Source organism: Lampris incognitus, chromosome 8 (genome assembly GCF_029633865.1).
Source record: "Lampris incognitus isolate fLamInc1 chromosome 8, fLamInc1.hap2, whole genome shotgun sequence".
In the NCBI taxonomy this organism is placed as follows: Eukaryota; Metazoa; Chordata; class Actinopteri; order Lampriformes; family Lampridae; genus Lampris; species Lampris incognitus.
Window position 1 is genome coordinate 28,277,678 of NC_079218.1, and position 22,933 is coordinate 28,300,610.

Genomic DNA, 22,933 nt, shown 5'->3' on the forward strand with positions numbered 1-22,933 from the left:
GCTGGTAGATACCTAAATTCAAGTACAGAGCCATACAGTCTCTATAGATAAACACTGTTAGTAGAATGGGTCATACTGAAGAGACTTGGAAATGTGCCATTGTCATAGGATGCCACCTTTCCAAAAGTCAGTTTGTCAAATTTCTGCCCTGCTAGAGCTGCCCCGGTCAACTGCAAATGCTGTTATTGTGAAGTCGAAATGTCTAGGTGCAACAACAGCTCAGCTGGGAAATGACGATAGGCCACACAAGCTCACAGAATGGGACTGACGAGTGCTGAAGTGCATAGTGCATAAAAATCTTCCTCGTTTGCAACACTCACTACCAAGTTCCAAACTGCCCCTGCCAAGCAGCCACACACACGCCTAAGATCACCATGCACAAAGTGTTGGTTGAAGTGGTGTTAAAGCAAACTGCCACTGGACATGGGTGCAGTGGAAACATGTTTTTTGGAATGATGACTCACGCTTCACTATCTGGCAGTCTGATGGACAAGGGTTTGGTGAATACCAAGATAATACTACCTGCCCCAATGCATAGTGCCAACTATAAAGTTTGGTGGAGGAAGAATAATGATCTGAGTTTGTTTTTCATTGTTTGGGCTAGGCCCCTTAGTTCCAGTGAAGGGAAATTGTAATGCTATAGCATACAATGACAGTCTAAAGAATTGTGGGCTTCCAACTTTGTGGCAACAGTTTGGGAAAGGTTGATGCTAGATCCAATGGGGTGTAGGTACGAAAGTAGACATGATTGGTTGTTGTGTCGGCCAGTAGACAGCGTGGAACCTTTAAGCGCACTGACTGCCAGACCGACAGACAGAGCAATAGTTGGGGTGAATTAAGTTAACGTTAGTTAGCTAGTTTAGGAACAGTGGGAAACAGTAGATTGACGTTAGACGCAGCTCGGGCCTTCGGCCCTCGCATACATTCACTTGTCCAGGACCCCCTCCTGAGTCTGCGGCCTCGCTCCTTAGACGCAGCTCGGGCCTTTAGCCCTCGCACCTTTATTAACCAACTCTATGTCAACGTGGATTGTAAAAAAACACACAGCTAAATAACTATAAAGCTAGCGTTAAACAATGCTGGCTAGCAACATAATCCGTGACTTCATATGTAGTTGAAGGACTCTGAGTCGATGTTTCAGTCAGTCAGTGCTCTTCGAGGTTCCGCGCTGTCTATTGGCCGATGCAACAGCCAATCACGGCTACTTCCGTGCCTACACCCCGTTGGCTCTAGCGTCAACCTTTGGGAAAGGCCCTTTCCTGTTTCAGCATGATAGTGCTCCGATGCACAAAGTGAGGTCCATAAACATGGTTTGCTGAGTTTGATGTGGAAGAGCTTGACTGGCCTGCACAGAGCCCTGACCTCAACTCCATTCAACACCTTTGGAATGAATTGGAACATTGACTGCGAGCCAGGCCTCTAGCCCAACATCAGTGCCTGTCCTCACTAATGCTCATGTGGACCAATGGGAGTGAATCCCTGTTCCACGATCTAGTGAAAAGCCTTCCCAGAAGAGTTGAGGCTGTTAGAGCAGCAAAGGGGGAACCAACTCTATATTAATGCCCATGATTTTAGAAGATGTTCAACAAGCACATATGGTTGTGATGTTCGGTGTCCACATACATTTGGCCATGTACTGTAAGTGGGTAGTTGTTTAAAAAAGCAAGGTTGATAATAAAATCTACAAGCACTTGTCTTTTTTGCTAGCCTTTGATTGTGAAGTGCCATCTGAGTCTTCATAAAGCTCTGCATACAGGTCCTAATGGAAAAGCACTTAAAATAATAGCTGCAGTGAAAGACTTGTTGTATTTAAATTGGACAAATAGCTATGGTGGTGTATTTTCTTAAATTTCATCCTTAGGGACAAACAGGAAGTATTGATGTCTGTGATTCTAACATGGGATTACTTTGAGAAGGATAATTGTAACATCACTTGTTAAAGGATGATGGAAATTTTAACCTAAACATGCTATCTTTACCAAAATTCTTAACTTGATATAGTCATTCACATTTTTCACAACATCACTTAACTATATACTTTTTCAAAATACCTTTCTGTAAAATTGCAAAGATTTTAATTGATCTCAAGACAAAAGTACACAACTGTGACTTATGAAAGTGGCAACTGTAACTGATTATTTTTTCCAGTCATTTGCTCACTTTGAGGGGCCAACATGTATGAAATACAGAAAGAATAGCATAGAGTCAACCATTTATGTCATCCCTGGACCAAGATAGGTTAATGATCTCAATTACCTATTAGGGGTAACTAGTAGCAAGTCATAGAAATTGAAACACAGTCTCCAGCCACCTTGCCATCCTTCATGCCCTGATTTTGTACCATTTTGTGGCCAATGACAGTGATGTATCTTTGCAGGAGTTGAACATCTGGAAATTGTAAGTTGCACAGCATGTGGTCGACAAGTTAACCACTTCCAGAGAGATTCTTTTTATCGGCATCCAGTTCTCAAAGTACTTATATGCAAGGTAAGTCTTAATGATCTTGTTTGAGTTCGATTTCAAGCTTAATAATGACGTTTTGCCATACTGCATTTTTTTTTTATTAGGCATTTTAGCCTTCATTGACAGGACAGTGTAGATTGACAGGAAACGAGGAAAGAGTAGGAGAAGCAACAAAGGTCCCAAGCTGGACTGAAATGTCACATGGCCAGAGCCTATATTGTAAGCACTCTTTTAGCCACTGAGGCGCCCCTGCCATATTGCTTCTAAATGGGAATACTGCTGTATTTAAGATAAGTGCTGATAAAAAAATAACTGTTTTGTGAAGTTGAACAACTAGCATTCAGTCAGAAACCAGAGAAAATCAACCCGAGTATGTGATTTAATCAATGTAAAAGCTGTATGAATTTATGAAGATGGTAAATTTGACAAGATAAAACCCAGGGAAGGATCTCTGCAATACAAATGAAATGCCCAAAAGCTGCAAAGAGAAGATAAAAGTAAGCAATCAAGAATATGGATTTTTATTAAGGGCTACATACATTATTTCTCAGCTGTCATTTTCAACTGCTCAAATCAGCCAACTACAGATGGCTGTCTGTACTTAATCTTGATGGCTGTTGTGTCATTTCGTATTTAATAACAACAGAGACAAAATTTAAATAGTTGATGAATTCACATTAAGTTGGGATTTTTGGTGGTATCCCTCTTTGACTTTTAAACCTGTTATGCAATACTTAAAGGTGTGGCTATTGTACCAATTTATGTTTGTACGCACACAGTTCTTGACTGCTATAATTTATTAGGTTTAGATGGTAATTTGATCATAATGTTTACATTTTTTTATGTCACAGGTTTACCAACAGCCTTGTCTATATCTAATAAAGAAACTCACCTGCACAAAAAATGTAAAGACTGAGCAGAGATCTCAGGGGGTTTAAACTTTATAATGTATTTCCATGAGACCTGCTGCAGTTCATAAGCATGCAGGAGTGTTCTTTGCATTTTCTGCCATATACCTTATCTTTTTGTACATACTATGTTACTAATAAAACTTTCATGTTTATCATTTTATCAGTCTTGCTACAAGTATTACTCAAGTGATGACATCAGTAAGGATGGAGATGGAATGGATGAACAATGCAGGTATTTAAGAGTTCAACTGAAATATAAAATGCTAACTTTAACTGGATGTTTTCTCTTAAAATTTTTATTATATTTTTTTCTCCATATAGATGGTGTGCTGAAGGGGGCAACTTGATCTGTTGTGACTTCTGTAGTAATGCCTTTTGTAAGAAGTGCATTTTGAGAAATCTGGGTAGGAAGCAGCTGTCTGGTATTTTGGAGAGTAAATGGTACTGTTACGTCTGCTGCCCGGAGCCCCTTTTGGACCTAGTTGTGGCCTGTGACAATGTCCTTGACAACTTGGAACGTCTGTGTAATCAGCATCGCAGGAAAAGCCGTGTAGAGCCAGAGAAAGCTGAACTTTTTGAAATTTTTCCAAGGTTGCCCGAAAACATTCACCTGGACAAGTGGGACCACAGTGGCATGGATGGTAATGTTGTTTTTAACTACAGCACACTGCAGATTCCAAAGGATCTCACCAAAAAGATCAAGCATTTAATAGACTCAACAAACATTTTAAACAGAGAATTTGTTAAGTTCATTCAAAGAGTGACAAAGGACAAACAACCAAGTGGTGTTCGACTTCTCTACCTGAGGTCGTTCCTGTTAGTACTGAAAAGTTTGAGGAAATCTCATACTGCCCTTGAGGAAAGCCTTAAGGAGGAGTTTAATGATTTTGACCATTTGAGCTATTGGGAAAACTTGCTTAGTGATGATTTTGATGTAGGACATCATGAAAAAGAATGGGACACAGAGCTGGATATCTCTGATGAACAGTGCTTGAATGATTTGCAGAAGTTGGCTGCTGAACATTTAGAAGAGGATGATTCAGACTCGAAGGGCATGACAGATGATGTAAATGCTTCTCTTTCCCGTGGGAAAAGTACCCATTATTGCCCCAGTGAGGCCACAGTGTCAACTTCACATCGCCTCAGAGGAAGACCCAAAAAACCTGTACTGAGACCCTCTGAAAGTTTGGTCAATGTGACTAAACAACTGGTGGTGAAACTTACACCTGTGCCTGTGGAACAAGAGTCACCCCCCAGTGCTCCAGCCATGCCAGTATGCATGGAATTAGAAGAAAATATCAAAATAGAGGATGGAGAGAAAGAGGTTATGTGCATTAAAGATGAAAGAGAGAGGAAGAGTGAAATCCCCATTGAAGTGAGCGAATTTTTACACCTGGACAAGGAACCTGACAATAGACAATGTCCTCGAGTGAAAACCACACCTTTGCGCCGGCCAAATGACATCAATACCAAACCTTCCTTTTCAGCAGCTGACAGTGATAGTGACTTGGATTCTGAGGTAAGATCTACCAGAGTACCAGTCAGCGGGGTCGAAAATCGAGGGCTTAATATACCAGGAAGAGAGGACTCTGACTCTGATGAAGTCCCTACAGCTCTGCTCCAGCGAGCAGCTATGACACGCAGTTCTGACGAGGTCCAGAGTGATGAGGAAGGAAAGCTGTCAACTCAAGTGACAAAGAAGTGCCTGTTTTGGTTAAATAAGAATGCCCCTCTCTCACCGGAAAGGGGTTTCCGCAAACGTAAGGCTGCAGACAGTTCCTCTGAATCTGACCCCATGGGGGGCAGAAGAGTGAAACCTCGCCAAGAAAGTGACTTAGATTCATCAAGTGATGAACAAGAACCGCAAAGGGAGATAAAGCCCTTGAACACACTCAGGGCAATGTGTAAGCCTCGCATTACCAAAAGGGAAGATGAAGGTACCACTGGAAAGATGGATGGGAAGTCTGAGTATGAAGTTATATCTCAGAAGAAAGCAATGGAGACCTCAACCTCATCAAGCGAAGAGGAACACGATGAGGATTCAGACTCTGGGAGTGACAAAGATGTTCAGAAGATGAAGCCAATTACAGAGGATGTGTCCTTATTGGCTGCAGCGGCCTTCCATCAGTCATCTGGTAAGAATTATTTCAAGTTTCTGCATTAATCTATTTTTTTTTCAAATCAAATGTCTTTATTTCGAACATGCAAAATAAAAGAAAAAATTACCACGCATAAATTAAAAAAAAATGATAAAATTAAAACCAGAAGAATTCAGCAAAAGAATACTCAGTCAAGAATCCAACAAACATATGTTCAAGGAACAGGAGGAAGTTACTACTTATAATTTCCAGCCCTCTCTCTAATGCGCAACTACTACTACTTTTGGCTGCTCCCGTTAGGGGTCGCCACAGCGGATTATCCATTTCCATTTCTTCCTGTCTTCTGCGTCTTCCTCTGTCACACCAGCCACCTGCATGTCTTCCCTCACCGCATCCATAAACCTCCTCTTTGGCCTTCCTCTTCTCCTCTTCCCTGGCAGCTCCATATTCAGCATCCTTCTCCCAATATACTCAGCATCTCTCCTCCACACATGTCGAAGCCATCTCAATCTTGCCTCTCTTGCTTTGTCTCCAAACCGTCCAACCTGAGCGGTCCCTCTAATATAATCGTTCCTAATCCTGTCCTTCTTCGTTACTCCCAGTGGAAATCTTAGCATCTTCAACTCTGCCACCTCCAGCTCCGCCTCCTGTCTTTTCGTCAGTGCCACTGTCTCCAAACCATATAACATAGCTGGTCTCACAACCACCTTGTAAACTTTCCCTTTAACTCTTGCTGGTACCCTTCTGTCGCAAATCACTCCTGACACACTTCTCCACCCACTCCAACCTGCCTGCACTCTCTTTTTCACCTCTCTACTGCACTCCCCGTTACTTTGGACAGTTGACCCTATTTAAACTCAAATGCCTTTGTCACCTCCACTCCTTGCATCCTGACCATTTCACTGTCCTCTCTCTCATTCACACATAGGTATTCCGTCTTGCTCCTACTGACTTTCATTCCTCTTCTCTCCAGTGCATACCTCCACCTCTCCAGGCTCTCCTCAACCTGCACCCTACTCTCGCTACAGATCACAATGTCATCCGCGAACATCATCGTCCATGGAGACTCCTGCCTGATCTTGTCCGTCAACCTGTCCATCACCATTGCAAACAAGAAAGGGCTCAGAGCCGATCCTTGATGTAATCCCACCTCCACCTTGAACCCATCTGTCATTCCAACCGCACACCTCACCATTGTCACACTTCCCTCATATGTATCCTGCACCACTCCTACATACTTCTCTGCAACTCCTGACTTCCTCATACAATACCACACCTCCTCTCTCGGCACTCTGTCATAAGCTTTCTCTAAATCTACAAAGACACAATGCAACTCTATCTGGCCTTCTCTATACTTCTCAATCAACATTCTCAAAGCAAACATCGCATCTGTGGTGCTCTTTTGTGGCAGGAACCCATACTGCTGCTCGCTGATCGTCACCTCTCCTCTTAACCTAGCTTCTATTACTCTTTCCCAAATCTTCATGCTGTGGCTGATCAACTTTATACCTCTGTAGTTGTTACAGTTCTGCACATCGCCCTTGTTCTTGAAAATCGGTACCAGTATGCTTATTCTCCACTCCTCAGGCATCCTCTCACTTTCCAGGATTGTGTTAAACAATCTAGTTAAAAACTCCACTGCCATCTCTCCTAAACATCTCCATGCCTCCACAGGTATGTCATCAGGACCAACTGCCTTTCCACTCTTCATCCTCTTCATAGCTGCCCTCACTTCCTCCTTGCTAATCCGCTGAACTTCCTGATTCACTATCCCTACATCATCCAACCTTCTCTCTCTCTCATTTTCTTCACTCATCAGCCCCTCAAAGTATTCCTTCCACCTTCTTAGCACACTCTCCTCGCTTGTCAGCACATTTCCATCTCTATCCTTGATCGCCCTAATTTGCTGTACATCCTTTGCAGCTTGGTCTCTCTGTCTAGCCAATCGGTACAAGTCCTTTTCTCCTTCCTTAGTGTCTAATCTGTCATACAACTCACCATACGCCTTTTCCTTTGCCTTTGCCACCTCTCTCTTTGCTTTACGCTGCATCTCCTTGTACTCCTGTCTACTTTCTTCATCTCTCTTACTATCCCACTTCTTCTTTGCCAACCTTTTCCTCTGTATAATTTGCTGTACTTCCTCATTCCACCGCCAAGTCTCCTTGTCTTCCTTCCTCTGTCCTGATGACACACCAAGTACCTTCCTAGCTGTCTCCCTCACTATTTCCGCAGTGGTTGTCCAGCCATCTGGCAACTCTTCACTACCACCCAGTGCCTGTCTTAACTCCTGCCTGAACTCCACACAAGTCTTCCTTCTTCAACTTCCACCATTCTATCTTTGGCTGTGTCTTCACTCGCTTCCTCTTCTTGGTCTCCAAAGTCATCCTACAGACCACCATCCAATGCTGCCTAGCTACGTTCTCCCCTGTCACCACCTTGCAGTCTCCAATCCCTTTTAGATGGCTCCTTCTACATAAGATATAGTCCACCTGTGTGCACTTTCCTCCACTCTTGTATGTCACCCTGTGTTCCTCCCTCTTCTTGAAATATGTATTCACCACAGCCATTTCCATCCTTTTTGCAAAATCGACCACCATCTGTCCTTCCACATTTCTCTTCTTGACTCCATACCTTCCCATCACCTCCTCATCACCTCTGTTCCCTTCACCAACATGTCCATTGAAGTCCGCTCCAATCACCACTCTCTCCTCCTTGGGTACCCTCTCCACCATGTCGTCCAACTCACTCCAGAATTCTTCTTTTTCATCCATCTCACACCCAACTTGCGGGGCATATGCGCTAACATTCATCAATAAACCTTCAATTTCCAGCTTCATACTCATCACTCTGTCTGACACTCTCTTCACCTCCAGCACGCTCTTGACATACTCTTCCTTCAGAATTACCCCTACCCCATTACTCCTCCCATTCACACCATGGTAGAAGAGTTTGAACCCACCTCCGATACTCCTGGCCTTACTTCCCTTCCACCTGGTCTCTTGCACACACAGTATGCCTACCTTTCTTCTTTCCATCATGTCAGCCAGCTCTCTCCCTTTACCAGTCATAGTGCCAACATTCAAAGTTCCAACTCTCACCTCCACATGCCTACCCTTCCTCCTCTCTAGCTGCCTCTGGACATGCTTTCCCCCTCTCCGTCTCCTTCGCCCAACAGTAGCATCGTTTCCACCGACACCCTGCTGGTTAACAGTACCGGTGGCGGTCGTTGGTAACCCGGGCCTCGACCGATCCGGTATGTAAGTCTTATTTATGATCCGCATATTTGATTCGGCAAAGATTTTACGCCGGATGCCCTTCCTGACGCAACCCTCCCCATTTGTCCGGGCTTGGGACCGGCACTAAGGATGCACTGGCTTGTGCATCCTCAGTGGCTGGGTTCTCTAATGCGCAACTAATAAACCTAAATAATAAACTTAGTTATTCACATATGAGAGTATGTCATTCTCAATATCTATCTCAGAATATCTCAATTAAAAAAAAACAATAAAAAATAAAAACAAACAAACAAAAATAAAACAATAATAATGATTTCCAAAAACGACAATAGCAGCATCCACCATGGGTGTCACGGTCATGGAAAAAGCAAAACCTCTTCATCCTTGTACCTCTTTAAAACAATTTATTTGTGCCTCTTTTTGAATTGATTTAAACTTGTGCTTTCCTTGAGTTCTTCATCTAAACCATTTGTGTTTACTTGGGTTCTCTAATTCAGCAGTTGTCAAAAATTCCTCTAGTTTTTTCACCCTTGTACCTCTTTAAAACAATTTATTTGTACCTCTTTTTGAATTGATTTAAACTTGTGCTTTCCTTGAGTTCTTCATCTAAACCATTTGTGTTTACTTGGGTTCTCTAATTCAGCAGTTGTCAAAAATTCCTCTAGTTTGGACTTTTATTAACATGCTGGTCTCTGAAGAAATGTAGTCTGATCATCATTTCTGTAAGTGTTTTGTAAGGTAATCTCACAACTCTTCAAGATGGAGCCTTGAAACAAAAATCCAAATGCTGGAAGAGAGTTTTGAACAAAAGTGCTATCATGTCCTAACTCCAACTGGCCTGTAGTGGATGCTCAATTCATGGCTTAACTGCCAAATTTCCATGGCTCTTCAACAGTGAATATGTAGTAATCATGCAGCCTGGCATATCGGTAGCATAGAGTTAAAAACCATTGAAAATTTATTTTAATGTCTACAAATGGAAACGTCAAAAAAGTTCTCGTAAATTATATCTCATTTTGTTACCCCCGGCTTGGTCGGGCTTCCCTACAGACACAATTGGCCGTGTCTGCGGGTAGGAAGCCAGATGTGGGTATGCGTCCTGGTTGCTGCACTAGTGCTTCCTCTGGTCGGTCGGGGTGCCTGTTCAAGGGGGAGAGGGAACTGGGGTGAGTAGCGTGATCCTCCCATGCACTACGTCCCCCTGGTGAAACTCCTGACTGTCAGGTGAAAAGAAGCGGCTGGCAACTCCACATGTATCAGAGGAGGCATGTGGTAGTCTGCAGCCCTCCCCGGCTCAGCAAAGGGGGTGGAGCAGCAACCGGGGCGGCTCGGAAGAATGGGGTAAAGTAAAATTGGGAGCGAAGGGGGGAGGGGATTATATCTCATTTGTCAGTTAAATTCAATGAACCTTTATATACAATGGTGTGGAAAAAGTATTTTTTTCTTCCTAATTTCCTCTATTTTTACATATTTGTTACACTGAATGGTTTCAGATCTTCATACAAAATGTAACAAGACAAGGAGAACCCAAGTAAACACAAAATACAGTGTTTTAATTATTTCATTTATTGAAGGAAAAAAGATATCCAACGCCTATATCACCCATATGAAAGAATAATTACCCACCTTGAACTGCGTAACTGGTTGTGCCTCCTTGAGTAGCAACACCCACAACCAATCACTCCCTATAATTAGAGATCAGTCTTTCACATCGCTGTGGAGGAATTTTGGCCCACTCTTCTTTGCAGAATTGCTGTATTTCAGCGACATTGGCAGGTTTTCAAGCATGAACCGCGTGTTTAAGGTCCTGCCACAGCATCTCGATGGGGTTCAAGTCAGGACTTTGATTAGGCTATTCCAAAACCTTAATTCTGTTTCTTTTGAGCCATTCTGAGGTGGACTTACTCTTGGGGTAACTCTTGGGACTTACTCTTGGATCATTGTCCTGCTGCATAATCCAGTTATGCTTCAGATCACAGACTGATGATCGGATGTTCTCCTTCAGAATTTTGTGGTAGAGAGCAAATTCATGGTTCATGCAATGATTGCAAGTCTTCTAGGCCCTGAGGCAGCAAAGCATCCTGACACCATCATACTACTAACACTATGTTTGACTGGTGATGTTCTTATTGTGAAATACTGTTTGTTTCACACAAGACATAATGGGCCCATGTCTTATAAAATGTTCCACTTTTGACTTGTCTGTCCACAGAACATTACCCCAAAAGGCTTTGGGGTCATCAGTGTGCTTTTTTTGCAAATGTGAGACAAGCACTAATGTTTCTCTTGGTAGTGGTTTGCACCTTTCAACTCTCCCTTGAATTCCATTTTTGCCTGGTCTCCTTCTTATTGTCAAATCATCGACAATGACCTTAGCTGAAGCTAGAGAGGCCTGCAGTTCTTTAAAGATGTCCTGGGTTTTTTCATTACTTTGTGGATGAGTTGGCGCTGTGCCTTTGGAGGAATTTTGGTAGGCTGGACACTCCTGGAAAGATTCCCCACTGTTTCAAGTATTCTTCATTTGGAGACTGGCTGTCACTGTGGTTTGCTTGAGTCCTAGAGCCTTAGAAATTGCTTTGTAATCCTTGAAATGGAAAAATACAAAGGTTTCAGCAGAACCTGTATAAGTTTGTATTGGGAAAAGTACAACCGTATACAGGTTCTGCTGAAACCTCTGTATTTTTCCATTACACCCTTTCCAGACTGATATATCTCAACAATTTTTTTCTCATCTGTTCCGGAATTTCTGTTGATCACAGCATAGTGTGCTGCTTGTGGAGACCTTGTAGCCTACATCACATTAATGGTAAGGTCCCATACAAGTTGTGTTTAGATTCAATAGGGCTGGCAGTAATCAAGCCTGGGTCTGTCTGCTCTAATTGAATCTAATGATCAATTAAATTTGGTTAATTGGTTGATTGAGTTACAAATCTTCTGACTGGTGGCTGGTGTGACAGAGGAAGATGCAGAAGACAAGAAGAAATGGAAACGGACTATCCGCTGTGGCGACCCCTAACAGGAGCAGCCGAAAGTAGTAGTAGTAGGTTGATTGAGTAAGAAAAGGGGCATTTACTTTTTCACACAGGGTGAGTTGGTGTTAGATAACTGTTTTTCTTGTATAAATAAAAATATAATTTAAAAAGCTAATTTTGTCTGGAGTGCCCTACTTAGCTTGCTGCTACTGTGACTCGACCCCAGAGAAGCGACTGGTGATGAGATGAGATGAGAAACCTAATTTTATGTTTACTTGGGTTCTCTTCATCTTATATTACATTTTGTATGAAGATCTGAAACGATTAAGCTTGACAAATAGGAAGGGGGCAAGTACTTTTGCACGGCACTGTACATGCCTCACTGAATCCCTGAATGATCCATTACTTGTTTACCTTACCGCTGTTTTTGTGCCTTTCTCTGATGCTTTTAATAGGGGATGAAGAGCAGTCCCGGTCTGGGCCCTCTTGGGCAGCAGAGGAAGATGATGACCCAGAAAATAGGTATGATTCAAAAAGACTGGACTTAGCGATTGTAACACACCCTGTGTGCGGCAGAAGGGCTGAAACTCGGATCCCCAAGTCCTGTGCTAAATCTAGGAACCACCTTATCCTCAAGACCAAGTACCGGTCAATCCAAACACGACCAAAACGTAGATGCAGTAGATCAACATCAATCAAATACACTTTCTAGAGGTGTAGTGTAAAGCACAGGGCCCACTTTATGATATATTGTGAGACTTAATGGCATTTACAACATGCTGTGGATAATGCACCACATGCTCAACTGGTCATTTTGAATATTTTATTTATTTTTAATCCCTGGTTCACATTTGGTAAATTTCAAGGTAACTGCAAAACTTAGATGATAGCTGCTTCACCTTTAAAGACATTTCATCACTTGTATGGTAAAATCTACCATGGATGGATCATAGTTGTGGTGTGGTATGATAAAATATTATTTTGCCCTCACTAAGGTAAATTGGTTTGGCAGGTGTTGCCTGTAGAATGTATCCAACTATCAAATATTGTTACCAACAATTCAAAATGATACACACTTGGAGTAAAGTTCTTTACCCATTCATAGTGATTCTATAAAGCAGGTCAATTCTTCTCCTCATTTAAGGTCCCTAGAATCTACAGCTTTGTAAATTTCGTTGGAACTTTTTTCGAGTGCTCGTAAACCTAAATGTGCCCTTTCTGCTTTTAGCAATATATATTAAATACTGCTACAATCAAAAATTTGGCTCTCAGACCACATGCAACCTAGTCTTCAGTTTGAATTGTTGTGATGTGAATTAGTTGTATTTGTGTAAATATTTTAGTTTTTTCATGAAAAATGTTTTTTTCTGAAATGTCATTGAAATGTGTTTTTTTCTTTTACCCAGCTGGTATAATGTTTAGTGTTGTTTAGTAGGGGTGTAACGGTACGCAAAAGTCACGGTTCGGTATGTTCCTCGGTTTTGACGTCACGGTTCGGTACGCTTTTGGTTACAGCGGAAAAAAAGACATGCAAAACATGGAATTTATTTTACTTTTGTCAGGGGAGAGGAGGGCATGGCTGTACCTTGCCTTAAAGATTACTTACTACCTGTTGGCTCAGCTGAGGCCTCTTGTGTGTTGGTGTAACCCAGCCTGTGAGGCTAAGTGGAAGGACATTGAACTATCTTTAACAGAGGACATCCAGGTTGTGTAGCAATCTATTCTGTTGCCTACCAACACGGGGCTCGCCGGTTTGAATCCCCGTGTTACTTCCGGCTAGGTCGGGTGTCCCTACAGACTCAATTGGCCTCGTCTGCGGGTGGGAAGCGAGATGTGGGTATGTGTCCTGGTCGCTGCACTAGCGCCTCCTCTGGTCGGTCAGTGCGCCTGTTTGGGGGGAGGGGGGACTGGTGGGAATAGCGCAATCCTCCCACACGCTACGTGCCACTGGCAAAACTCTTGACTGTCAGGTGAAAAGCAGCAGCTGGCAACGGATGTGTATCGGAGGAGGCATGTGGTAGTCTGCAGCCCTTCCCGTATCGGCAGAGGGGGTGGGGCAGCGACTGGGAAGGCTTGGAAGAGCGGGGTAATTGGCCAGGTGCAATTGGGGAGAAAAAGGGGGGGAAGAAAAAACCAAACTATCTTTAACAGACATACCTATACAGTCAGTATTGGGCTACCCCAGCAGAGTTAATGAAGTACTCCAGCTCCAAAATAAATGGGTTGCTTTTTCAGTGAATATGTGGTCAGAAGGGGTAGAGAGATTTCAGCCCCATAGAGAGATCAAACTGCTGAGCTGGCCGGCATACAATCCACTCTTCCTGCCAGTATCACAAGATCATAGGTACAGACAATGGGCCAAGCGAGGCATCACCTCTATTTGCCGAGTAATAACAAATGGAAATCTTCATAAATTTGAAGATACATGCCAGTCTTACGAGCTGGGCAAAGAGGATTTTTACCGGTAACTACAGACCCGCCACTTCTTTCAATAGGAAATAGGGAGCCCTGATTTTGTTGAGCCCTCAAGAATAACTCATATTTATTGATACTTATAATTCAAAAAACACTAAAGGCATTATAGGCAAACTATATAAGGGCTTCACCTCGATGGATAAAATTTCAATCAATTGCATAAGACAGTGCTGAGAAAAGGAAGCTGGCATAGTAATATCAGAGGAAGAGTGGCTTCAAATATGGGAAACCCAGTCTATTTCTACTAACTCCTTGTTTTGAAGAGATTTCTGCTGGAAAAATCTGATCCATTTTTTAGTATTTTCAACAAGTAATCCAGATTAAGTGGATGTCAGCACTCCTGCTGGAGGGAGTGTGGATCAGTTTTGGTGGACCATGCATGCATGCATTTTTTTTTTCTTGTCCATGTTGAGCCTTTTTGGAAAGCAGTGGGCCATTTCGTCTGAGATTCTGAACCTATAATCTTATTTCTGTTTCACTTCTCTGTACCTTGGAAATATTTCTAAAGGTCTTAGTAAAATTGATGTTTGAATTTTGAAGATTATTATGGCCGAAAGTAAAAAAAAAAAACAATCACAAAATGCTGGCTCCAGAGAAACCCTCCCACCACTGCCCTCCTTATCAACATAATTAACTCTACCCGCTCAATGGAGAAACTGACTTTTACTCTCTTGACTTCAAAAGGAGAAGGGGGATACATAATGGAAAAAATGGGATTGCTATAATCACCTAGACTTTTAACAAGTTTTCTTTCTTTTTGTCTGAACCTTCATAAATGCATTATAAACTGTACCTGTGCCTGTTTTCGACTGACTGTGTTGTTATGTCCCCAGACCTCATCTGTTGTGTTCATACAGAAAATAAAAGTATCCAAAAACAAGAAATTTCTTTTCATTTATTATAAATTTAACTTGAAAACATATAAACTTGTACGGCAGGAAGGAGGGAATGCACATAAAGGCACATAACTTTCTTTAAAAAAACATACCTGTGTCTAGGTATTGTTTAAAAAAATGTGAGGGAACGTCGTACCGGGGCTCAATCACTTTATACATGTGTTTGAAACCTGAAATATCTACAAGAGTATGGTTGCAGATTTAGTGTAATAAAAACACCTGTTGGCATTTGTTATTGCTTTTGCCCGGTCTGAATTAGCAGGGAGAGTGTTGTTAAATGCCACAGGTATCAGTGTTTGCACTCCACACTGTTTTTCTTTGTACCTGTGATATTCATATTTGGAGGATGCTGTCTCAAATGAGTATTCATGTTCGATGTACTGCTAGCAACCTCCCCGATTTCCATTGAGCAACTCCTGCACGCTGCCTTCATCTTATTCAATTGTCTTCGCCCACTGCTACTGTAGTTCACTGGAAGACCGAAATGTTCCCAAACAGGAGACCTGAAGGATATGACAGGGTTCTCAAGCTCTGGCTTTATAGTTGCCATATTTACAAGGCTGCATCACTGAACATGTGCTAATTCAGTTACTAAGTTACGGCTCTGTTATGGAATCGGAGAGGAAATTGAGTTTTTAATTTTAGTTCTACACAGAAATGTAGAAGAGTGGGCACACTGCAGCTTGTCATGTACCACTTTATTTGCTAACATTTCAGTCGACTGACCATCAGAGTATAAATACGTTATGCACATGCGTGGTTGAAGCGAGACTATATTCACTCGGATCACATTGCGCACTGAACCGAACGTCCTGTACTGAATGGTACAGTACAAATACGTGTACCGTTACACCCCTATTGTTTAGTGTGAGAATTTAAATTGCCTTTTGAAGAGAATCCAATTTATCATTCAAAGAAATAAGAACTTGTTTTTGGCTCTCGTCTGTTTTGGCATATTTCTAGCTTATATCTTGCTGTTGCTCCTGCCACTCCCATCACATACTGAACAGTGTTGGACTTTGCCATGGTTGTTATATTTTCTGTCTTTCGGTATTTGGGAAACCTTGGTATGTCCCCCTCTTCAAAACCCTTTTTTACTTCATAAGACAAGAAAGACACAGTATGCTTTTGCTTCCAGTGTTACTTTCGAAGAGATGCTTTGTGAAGATGTATTGTTTATGTAAGAGTATGGCATCATTTTGGGAATAATTTAAGTGTACTATTTCTCGGGACTCATAAATGACCACAACCTGTACAGTTTCATAAGCTGTTGCTCAAGCATCATCTAGGTCTTCAAGATATTTTTCAAACTATTCAGGCAACATTGTCATCATGGACTGAAAGGCCCTAAAAGGCCCATTTAACAGTGTTAATACTTAATCCTCTGACCTTCTAGTAATGTTTTTTTTTTTAAATTTTTTATTGGAAATGAAAATGAGCTTGGCTGTACAGTTGCTATGGTGGTCACCACATGCTGGAGGGAAGTGTTTTTTTCCCCGAGATGAATTAGGCAAAAGTGAACCGTATATGATGTGAAATTCATCTGTAAAGGATTCTCTGACTCTTGGAATCTAAAAAAAAATAAAAATAAAAAATAACCCAAAGTCTTAAACATTCCCCTAAACCCTTCAGAGGTAGCCCCTGGGGGTGCATGCTGTTTCCCAACGCCCATAGAAAAATTGCCCAACGGATGCTTGTGGTAAATTGAGCTAAGGGACAGGAAGAATGGTGGAAAGCAACGTGCCACAAAAGACAAAACTAGCTGAGTTGTAATTGAGTATAAAATCCTAAAGTATGAAAAATACTATATTTATCTTTGTTAAGACATTGGCCCAAAAGCTGCCGACTCACCAAGAGGAATTTAATTGCATTTAGATGTGTGCTGTTGATAACTGGTGACACAAACCTATGGCAATTCCCATGTTGCATGTAAAAATTGCATATTCAATCCATTCTTTGTATCCTGCTGGAATTATAGAAGGACTGTTGACTATCTTCTTTTGATTATTGGCACTAGGTGTGAAAACACATTTTTCCACACAGCATATGGCGACTGAGTTCAGCCTTATCAGACTGCTGCCTCTTGGCTTATGTTTTGTCTATACTTCACCTTTTCTTCTGTATGATTTTACCTTTGTTTCTTGTTGTTGGAGAAAGATGTGCTCAGACCAAATTTTGCTGCTATCTGCCTCCGCCTTAAATGAGGGGGGACCTCATTGTTAACTCGTAACGAGTACCTGTACGATATTGTAATTAACCAATGTTTATTCTAAACTGTTATGGGTTGATTGTTTGCCACTCAGAACACAAATACAAACCCCATAAGCTTTTGACCTTTTAATGTAGGGGGAAAACCTCTACTTTGCTCTTTAAACTGTATATAAGTCTACATCTCTTGTGTATGTCAACAGATGAAGGATACACGCATGACCTTGTCTGTATCAATTTAAAGATTGTTGTCTTCTGAAATTAACTGCTGGAGTATTAGTGGTTTAAAAAGAAATTCCAAACAATATTTTTGTGTACCACTTTAATTTTTGGGGTATAGTAATGTTTTTACTTATGAGACATGCTTGAAAAAGATATGTCCTTTTGTTTTTGTTCAAGTTCTTTAAGCGTCTGTTGTAATAAATAAATCCTCTTTATAATGTCTCCGCCTCATTTTATATGGGTTCTTCTCTCTTTTTGACGGTTTTTTTAAATGTGTAACTGGATGTAGACATTGGTGCTTTGATTACACAGTTCTATATTGATACATTAATGTAGAAGATATTTACTCTATAAGGGAGTTCGACGATGAAAAGATCACAAACGTTATAATTTGATAGGATTCAGAATTATTCGCTTCTTTATGTAAAAAAGCCCATTCTGTTTGGGAAGATGCAATATAGAGTTGTGTATTTGCACTTAAAAGTGGTTAACTATTATTCTGTTGACAACAGTTGAAATCCAAACATGTTATTGCACAGTACTGCAATTAAAGTTTTACAGAAGATATTGATGAGAATACTCAGCTGAATACATTGTAAATTATAATGAAATGAACTTCCGTTACATTTTTCTTCTCTTCCCCTGCTTTTAAAAGAATCGCCAAGAAAATGCTCTTGGCTCAAATCAAAGCCAACTACTCCTCGGGGGAAGATATCTCTCCATCAGACGAGGAAGCATTTGAAGAAGAATCTGAGTCAGAGGGTGACATGGAGGTTAAAGAAGGGAGAGTGGCTGATGGCACAGATGAAAATGGTATGTAATTCTTTTAAAACCTTTTTTTAAACAATGCTGTGCATCCTGTCAGCACAGATGGTGATTTCAATTAATGGCTCTATTGGTCACCATAACTATGTATTCCTTAATTATGAAACCAGCTGTTGCCTGCAAAATGGAAAATGGCAATATAATTTTGTCATGACTCACCTGTCAGGTGCCCAATCTGTTACTTTATATAAGAGACATGGACTGAGATCTGTAGTTCAAATAACGCTCTATTTTGTTTTATTTTTTGTATGGGAAGAATCAGCCATGGCATCAGAATCATCTGAAACCATTTCTGATGGGCCCATTTCCAGGCACCACCTCCTCCGCCACAAACTAAGCCTCGATGAAAATACATCAAGTGATAAAACTGCTACAGAAGGGGATGGAACAGAGAAAAGGCACAAAATAAAAGTCAGGAGCAAGGACTTTTCTGGTAATGGGGAGTAACAATATCTTTAGGATGCTCAGAGTGAATGCTAAATGTATAGCTTCTAATTTCTCATTGTTTCTCACAAATAGAAAGTGAAACTTCTGATGACAGCCAGTCAGAGCTAGAAGAGCCTGGTTTAAGCGAGGAGCTCAGTCAGTCAGAAGATGAGGCCAGTGAAAAGAAATCCAAAAGGTACTTGAACTTTGAAGAAAATGTCACAAAAAAGTTCAACTTTGGTCATTTTGAAAGCTGTGATTCTATTTTATGGTTTTCAGCTGATTTATGTGTCATTTGCAATGCTATTTCTTTCTCCTGGTTTTATTGGATAATAACAACCACATCTGTTTTTTTTTGGGTTGCTTTTTCATCTTTTCCTACCCAGGTTAACCACCAAAGATGAAAAGGAAGGAGCCTGTAGTTATCTGCAGAAAAATTTGCCTCCATGTATTGTGTTGTCTGATTCTAGCAATTTAAAGGTACCAGTTTTTGTTATCACTGTTATGGGTTAATCAGTTCATTTCACAGACATGACATTTTTTTTTTAAAGTTTGTTTTACAGAATGATTCCTTTGTGTTTTTTTCCCAACTGACCTGCCTTTGCTGTACTCAGAGTGATGAAGAGAATGGGGAGGATGAGAATGTGGACCTTAAAGGCACACCAAAAAGGCGGAAGAAGATCCGCAAGATCATTGACAACAAGGAACTCTGCACTGAGTCTCAGAACGCTCTGAAGGAAGAGAAGGAGAGATGCCAGCGCTTGGCAGATCGAGAGCAACAGAGAGAGGACCTGAGAGAGGTACAGTACATAAAAAAAGGCCAAGGCTGCCCTGCGCTTTCACTGTATTACCGGATAGAAAATGATCATCAGTTCAGCGCCAGCTGCTTCACATCGAACAGGATTCGACTCAGACAGCATGTCCAGAGTAGAGTCTATTGGAAAATGAAAATAGGCGTGACGCTTAAATCAATCAATCAATCATTTATTATTGACCAGACGACCGAGATCAGTGGAATTTGCTTTCAGTACAGCATGGTAGGTAAGCTCAATTCAACAGTGTCAGTAACATCAGACCATGGCAGCACATCACATCACATTAGACAGTGACTAACACAACAGATAATATTTACAGATTGCCAAAAGACAAAATACACAGACCATATTTATAAGATGGACACAGGAGTTTTAAGTGCAGGTCAATCTGTCAGGGTTAGTGAGAAGTATTCAGAGACTTTATTGCAGTAGGGGGAAAAAACTTTTTAAACGGGGAGGGACATAGAGCACCTCCTAGAGGGCACTAGCTGGAACAGGTGGTGAGCAGGGTGAGAGTGGTGAGAGATTATTTTTTTGCTCTTTTGATTGTGCATTTGTTATATAGTGATTCAATTGATGGGAGGGGTTGCCAGCAATCCTGGATGATTTGTTGACTATGCACTACAGTTTTTGCATGTGTGACTGTCAGTGCTGCCATACCAAACTGTTATGGATGTGGTGAGTATGTTCACAATAATGGCTGTGTAAAACTGGAGGAGGCTTTGTTTTACTTGAGCTGTCTTAGGAAAAATATTCTTTGCTGGGCTTTTTTTGATAATGTGGTCTGTATTTATATGTTCTATTTGAGTGTGTTGCAGATGTGTGTGCCAAGAAATTTGAATGAATCAGTGATGGTTATGGGTTCTCCTGAGACGCGTATGTGGGTTTTAGGGAGGGGACTATGCCTGAAGTCTATAATGAGTTCTTCTGTTTTAGATGTGTTGAGCTGGAGGTTGCTATCAAGGCACCAAGTGACTTCATGGGCTACCTGCTTACAGTATCAGCCTTAGTTGTTGGTTATAAATCCAATTATGATTGTGTTGTCTGCATATTTAAGAATGGTGACTGAGCTGGGGTAGGCTGTGAAGTGGTTAGTCTAGAGTGAGAAGAGCCAGGGTGAGAGGACACAACCTTGGGGTGGGGGGGCACCATGCTGAGATGAAGGGCTATTCATCTTTAACCCTCTGTTGCCTCCTCCAAAAGATACTCTGGATCCAGTGGCATATGCAGGGGTCAATGTTCATGTCCAAAAGTTTATTGAAGAGATTGACCAGGTTTATTGTATTGAAGGCCTAGCTGAAGTCGATGAATAGGATGTGGGCATAGGTGTTGGGTGATTCTAGAGGCTCTGGTTTACACCCGGTACAAAGTGGCGTCAAAAGCAACACGTGTTTTTGCTAGTTTCCGACCGACGCAGTTGTCATTTTCCTGTCCAGCGCCCAAGTTGTTTGAAAAGCAAATGTACTTGTGCCCATCTGAGCAGCCATGGCCGTGTTAGTCATACAATGAGGTGTGGTCAGGTGCATTGTTGGTGCATTTCTATCTTGAGGCAGCAGGAAGCGATTGGCCAACAAAAACTTGGCATTAAGTCAGTGGCGCAGTATTTTACTGTTATATTAAGGGTGCATTATTAAGATACTAATATACGCCTATATAGGCGGGCGCAATATTCTAAAAGAATACATGTCATATTGGTTGATCATAATTTTATCAGAATTAGCTAATTGCAATAATGATGAATGAAATTGGCTAATTATTTGACCAATCGTGGCAATACACATAGGAATTTAGACAGACCCATCAGGTTGAGTGTCTGTCGAGACCCAGAAGACGGATATCGACAATGGATCAGGCACGGATTGACTTTTCTGCTACATCAATACAGGACCATGTAACTTGAACAAAACGTTACTCGTTGAACTCCTCAGTTAAATACGCATTTGCTCATATATTCTCAATTCGCACAACCAATTGGAGAACTTGATGGGACAGAGGATTGGGAGACAGTGGAGGCAGAGGATCCACCAGCCAAGGACCAAACTGGCCCTCAGTGAAGAAAAATGCCACCATAAACTACATTTATCCCACCAGACTGTAACAGACATCTACAATCTCCTTGCAGATGAGCTGGAGACTAATTCCTGCTGTCCCTGTACACTCTCCACTGCTGTGAAAGTCACTGCTGTGCTACATTTACTAGTGCGTCATTTCAGCATCCCCTGAGTTCAGTTGGAGGCATATCCCAATCTGCCGTAAATTCAGCCATACGTACATGCAGTTACATCAAGCCTAGTCCATTGTGCCAATGAATTCATTAAATTCCCCATGAAACCTGCCAGCCAAGAACAGGTTAAACAGGAGTTCTTGCGAACTTTGGGTTCCCTGGGGTTCTGGGTTCGATTGGTTGCACACACGTACACAACCCGATATCACAAGATTTCGTTCTTATATTGACGAAAATTAATCTATTGAATCGTCCACCAGTGGACGATTGTTTAACTTTTTTTGTCCTGCACTGGACGAATTTAAGTCAAGTTGTGTCTAACTGTTTTGGATTGATGTATTCCCTGCCTGCCTACTGGCCCTGTGGGCCACTGAACAGTTTAATCAGCTGGCCCGAGGTGGACCAGAGTGTTGAAAATGGTAATGTCAAGCCCTGCTACACAATACTCACTTGCAATGGATGGAGTTTCCTCAAAGATTTCCTCCCTCTCAAATGCCAAACCCATAAACCAGTTGTCTGGTATGTTGAAAACCTGGCTTCAGAAAATAGAAGTGCTAACCATGTATTTGCTTCTCCCATGGACTAAACCAGCTGATTTCACTAATTAGTTCTCCTACCTGGCTGAAGTGTTGTGCTAATTAGAATCGGCTGGTTTAGTGCATGGGTGGATCAAATACATGGTTAGTTCTTCTACTTTCTGAAGCGGGGTTTTCCACCTCTGGGTGAGAGCTACACAGAAGTCATGAAGTAAGCAATAGTTTTGCTTTTTGTTTTGTTTTGGGGTGAGAGCTACACAGAAGTCATGAAGTAAGCAATAGTTTTGCTTTTTGTTTTGTTTTTTTGTGTGTAAGATATCGCGCACTAATGAGACCGTGGTCTCATACCAAAAGATTTAACACCACTATAATAGTCATTCCCTTGCAACTCGGACTTTAACTTTAATGTTCTGTTTTATATTCTTTTATCAACTCAAAGCTTACTTGTTGTAATGTAGTTACAAATGTAATTTGCACAAATGTGCACATTTCGCACTGATGCAAACACTTCATCAGGGCCAGGACTATCTCAGAATAAGAAAGCTGTTGACATTACCGGACAAGCAACCTAAGTACTATACCTGTGGCAATCTCATAAAACAACTTCCTTGCAGTGGGTGAGGTG

At 41.5% G+C, this 22,933-nt stretch overlaps 1 protein-coding gene across 2 annotated transcripts in view; it reads left to right on the forward strand.

Moving 5' to 3' along the window:
- LOC130117200 (transcriptional regulator ATRX-like) overlaps positions 1-22,933 on the forward strand; it is a 103,133-nt gene that overhangs the window by 44,155 nt on the left and 36,045 nt on the right. For both annotated transcript variants that reach the window (XM_056285371.1, XM_056285372.1), the window contains exons 7-15: positions 2,378-2,487; positions 3,539-3,606; positions 3,696-5,509; positions 12,137-12,203; positions 18,138-18,295; positions 18,564-18,740; positions 18,827-18,929; positions 19,120-19,213; positions 19,348-19,533. In XM_056285371.1, coding sequence (XP_056141346.1) covers positions 2,378-2,487; positions 3,539-3,606; positions 3,696-5,509; positions 12,137-12,203; positions 18,138-18,295; positions 18,564-18,740; positions 18,827-18,929; positions 19,120-19,213; positions 19,348-19,533 — 2,777 coding nt within the window. The remainder of the gene's footprint in view (positions 1-2,377; positions 2,488-3,538; positions 3,607-3,695; positions 5,510-12,136; positions 12,204-18,137; positions 18,296-18,563; positions 18,741-18,826; positions 18,930-19,119; positions 19,214-19,347; positions 19,534-22,933) is intronic.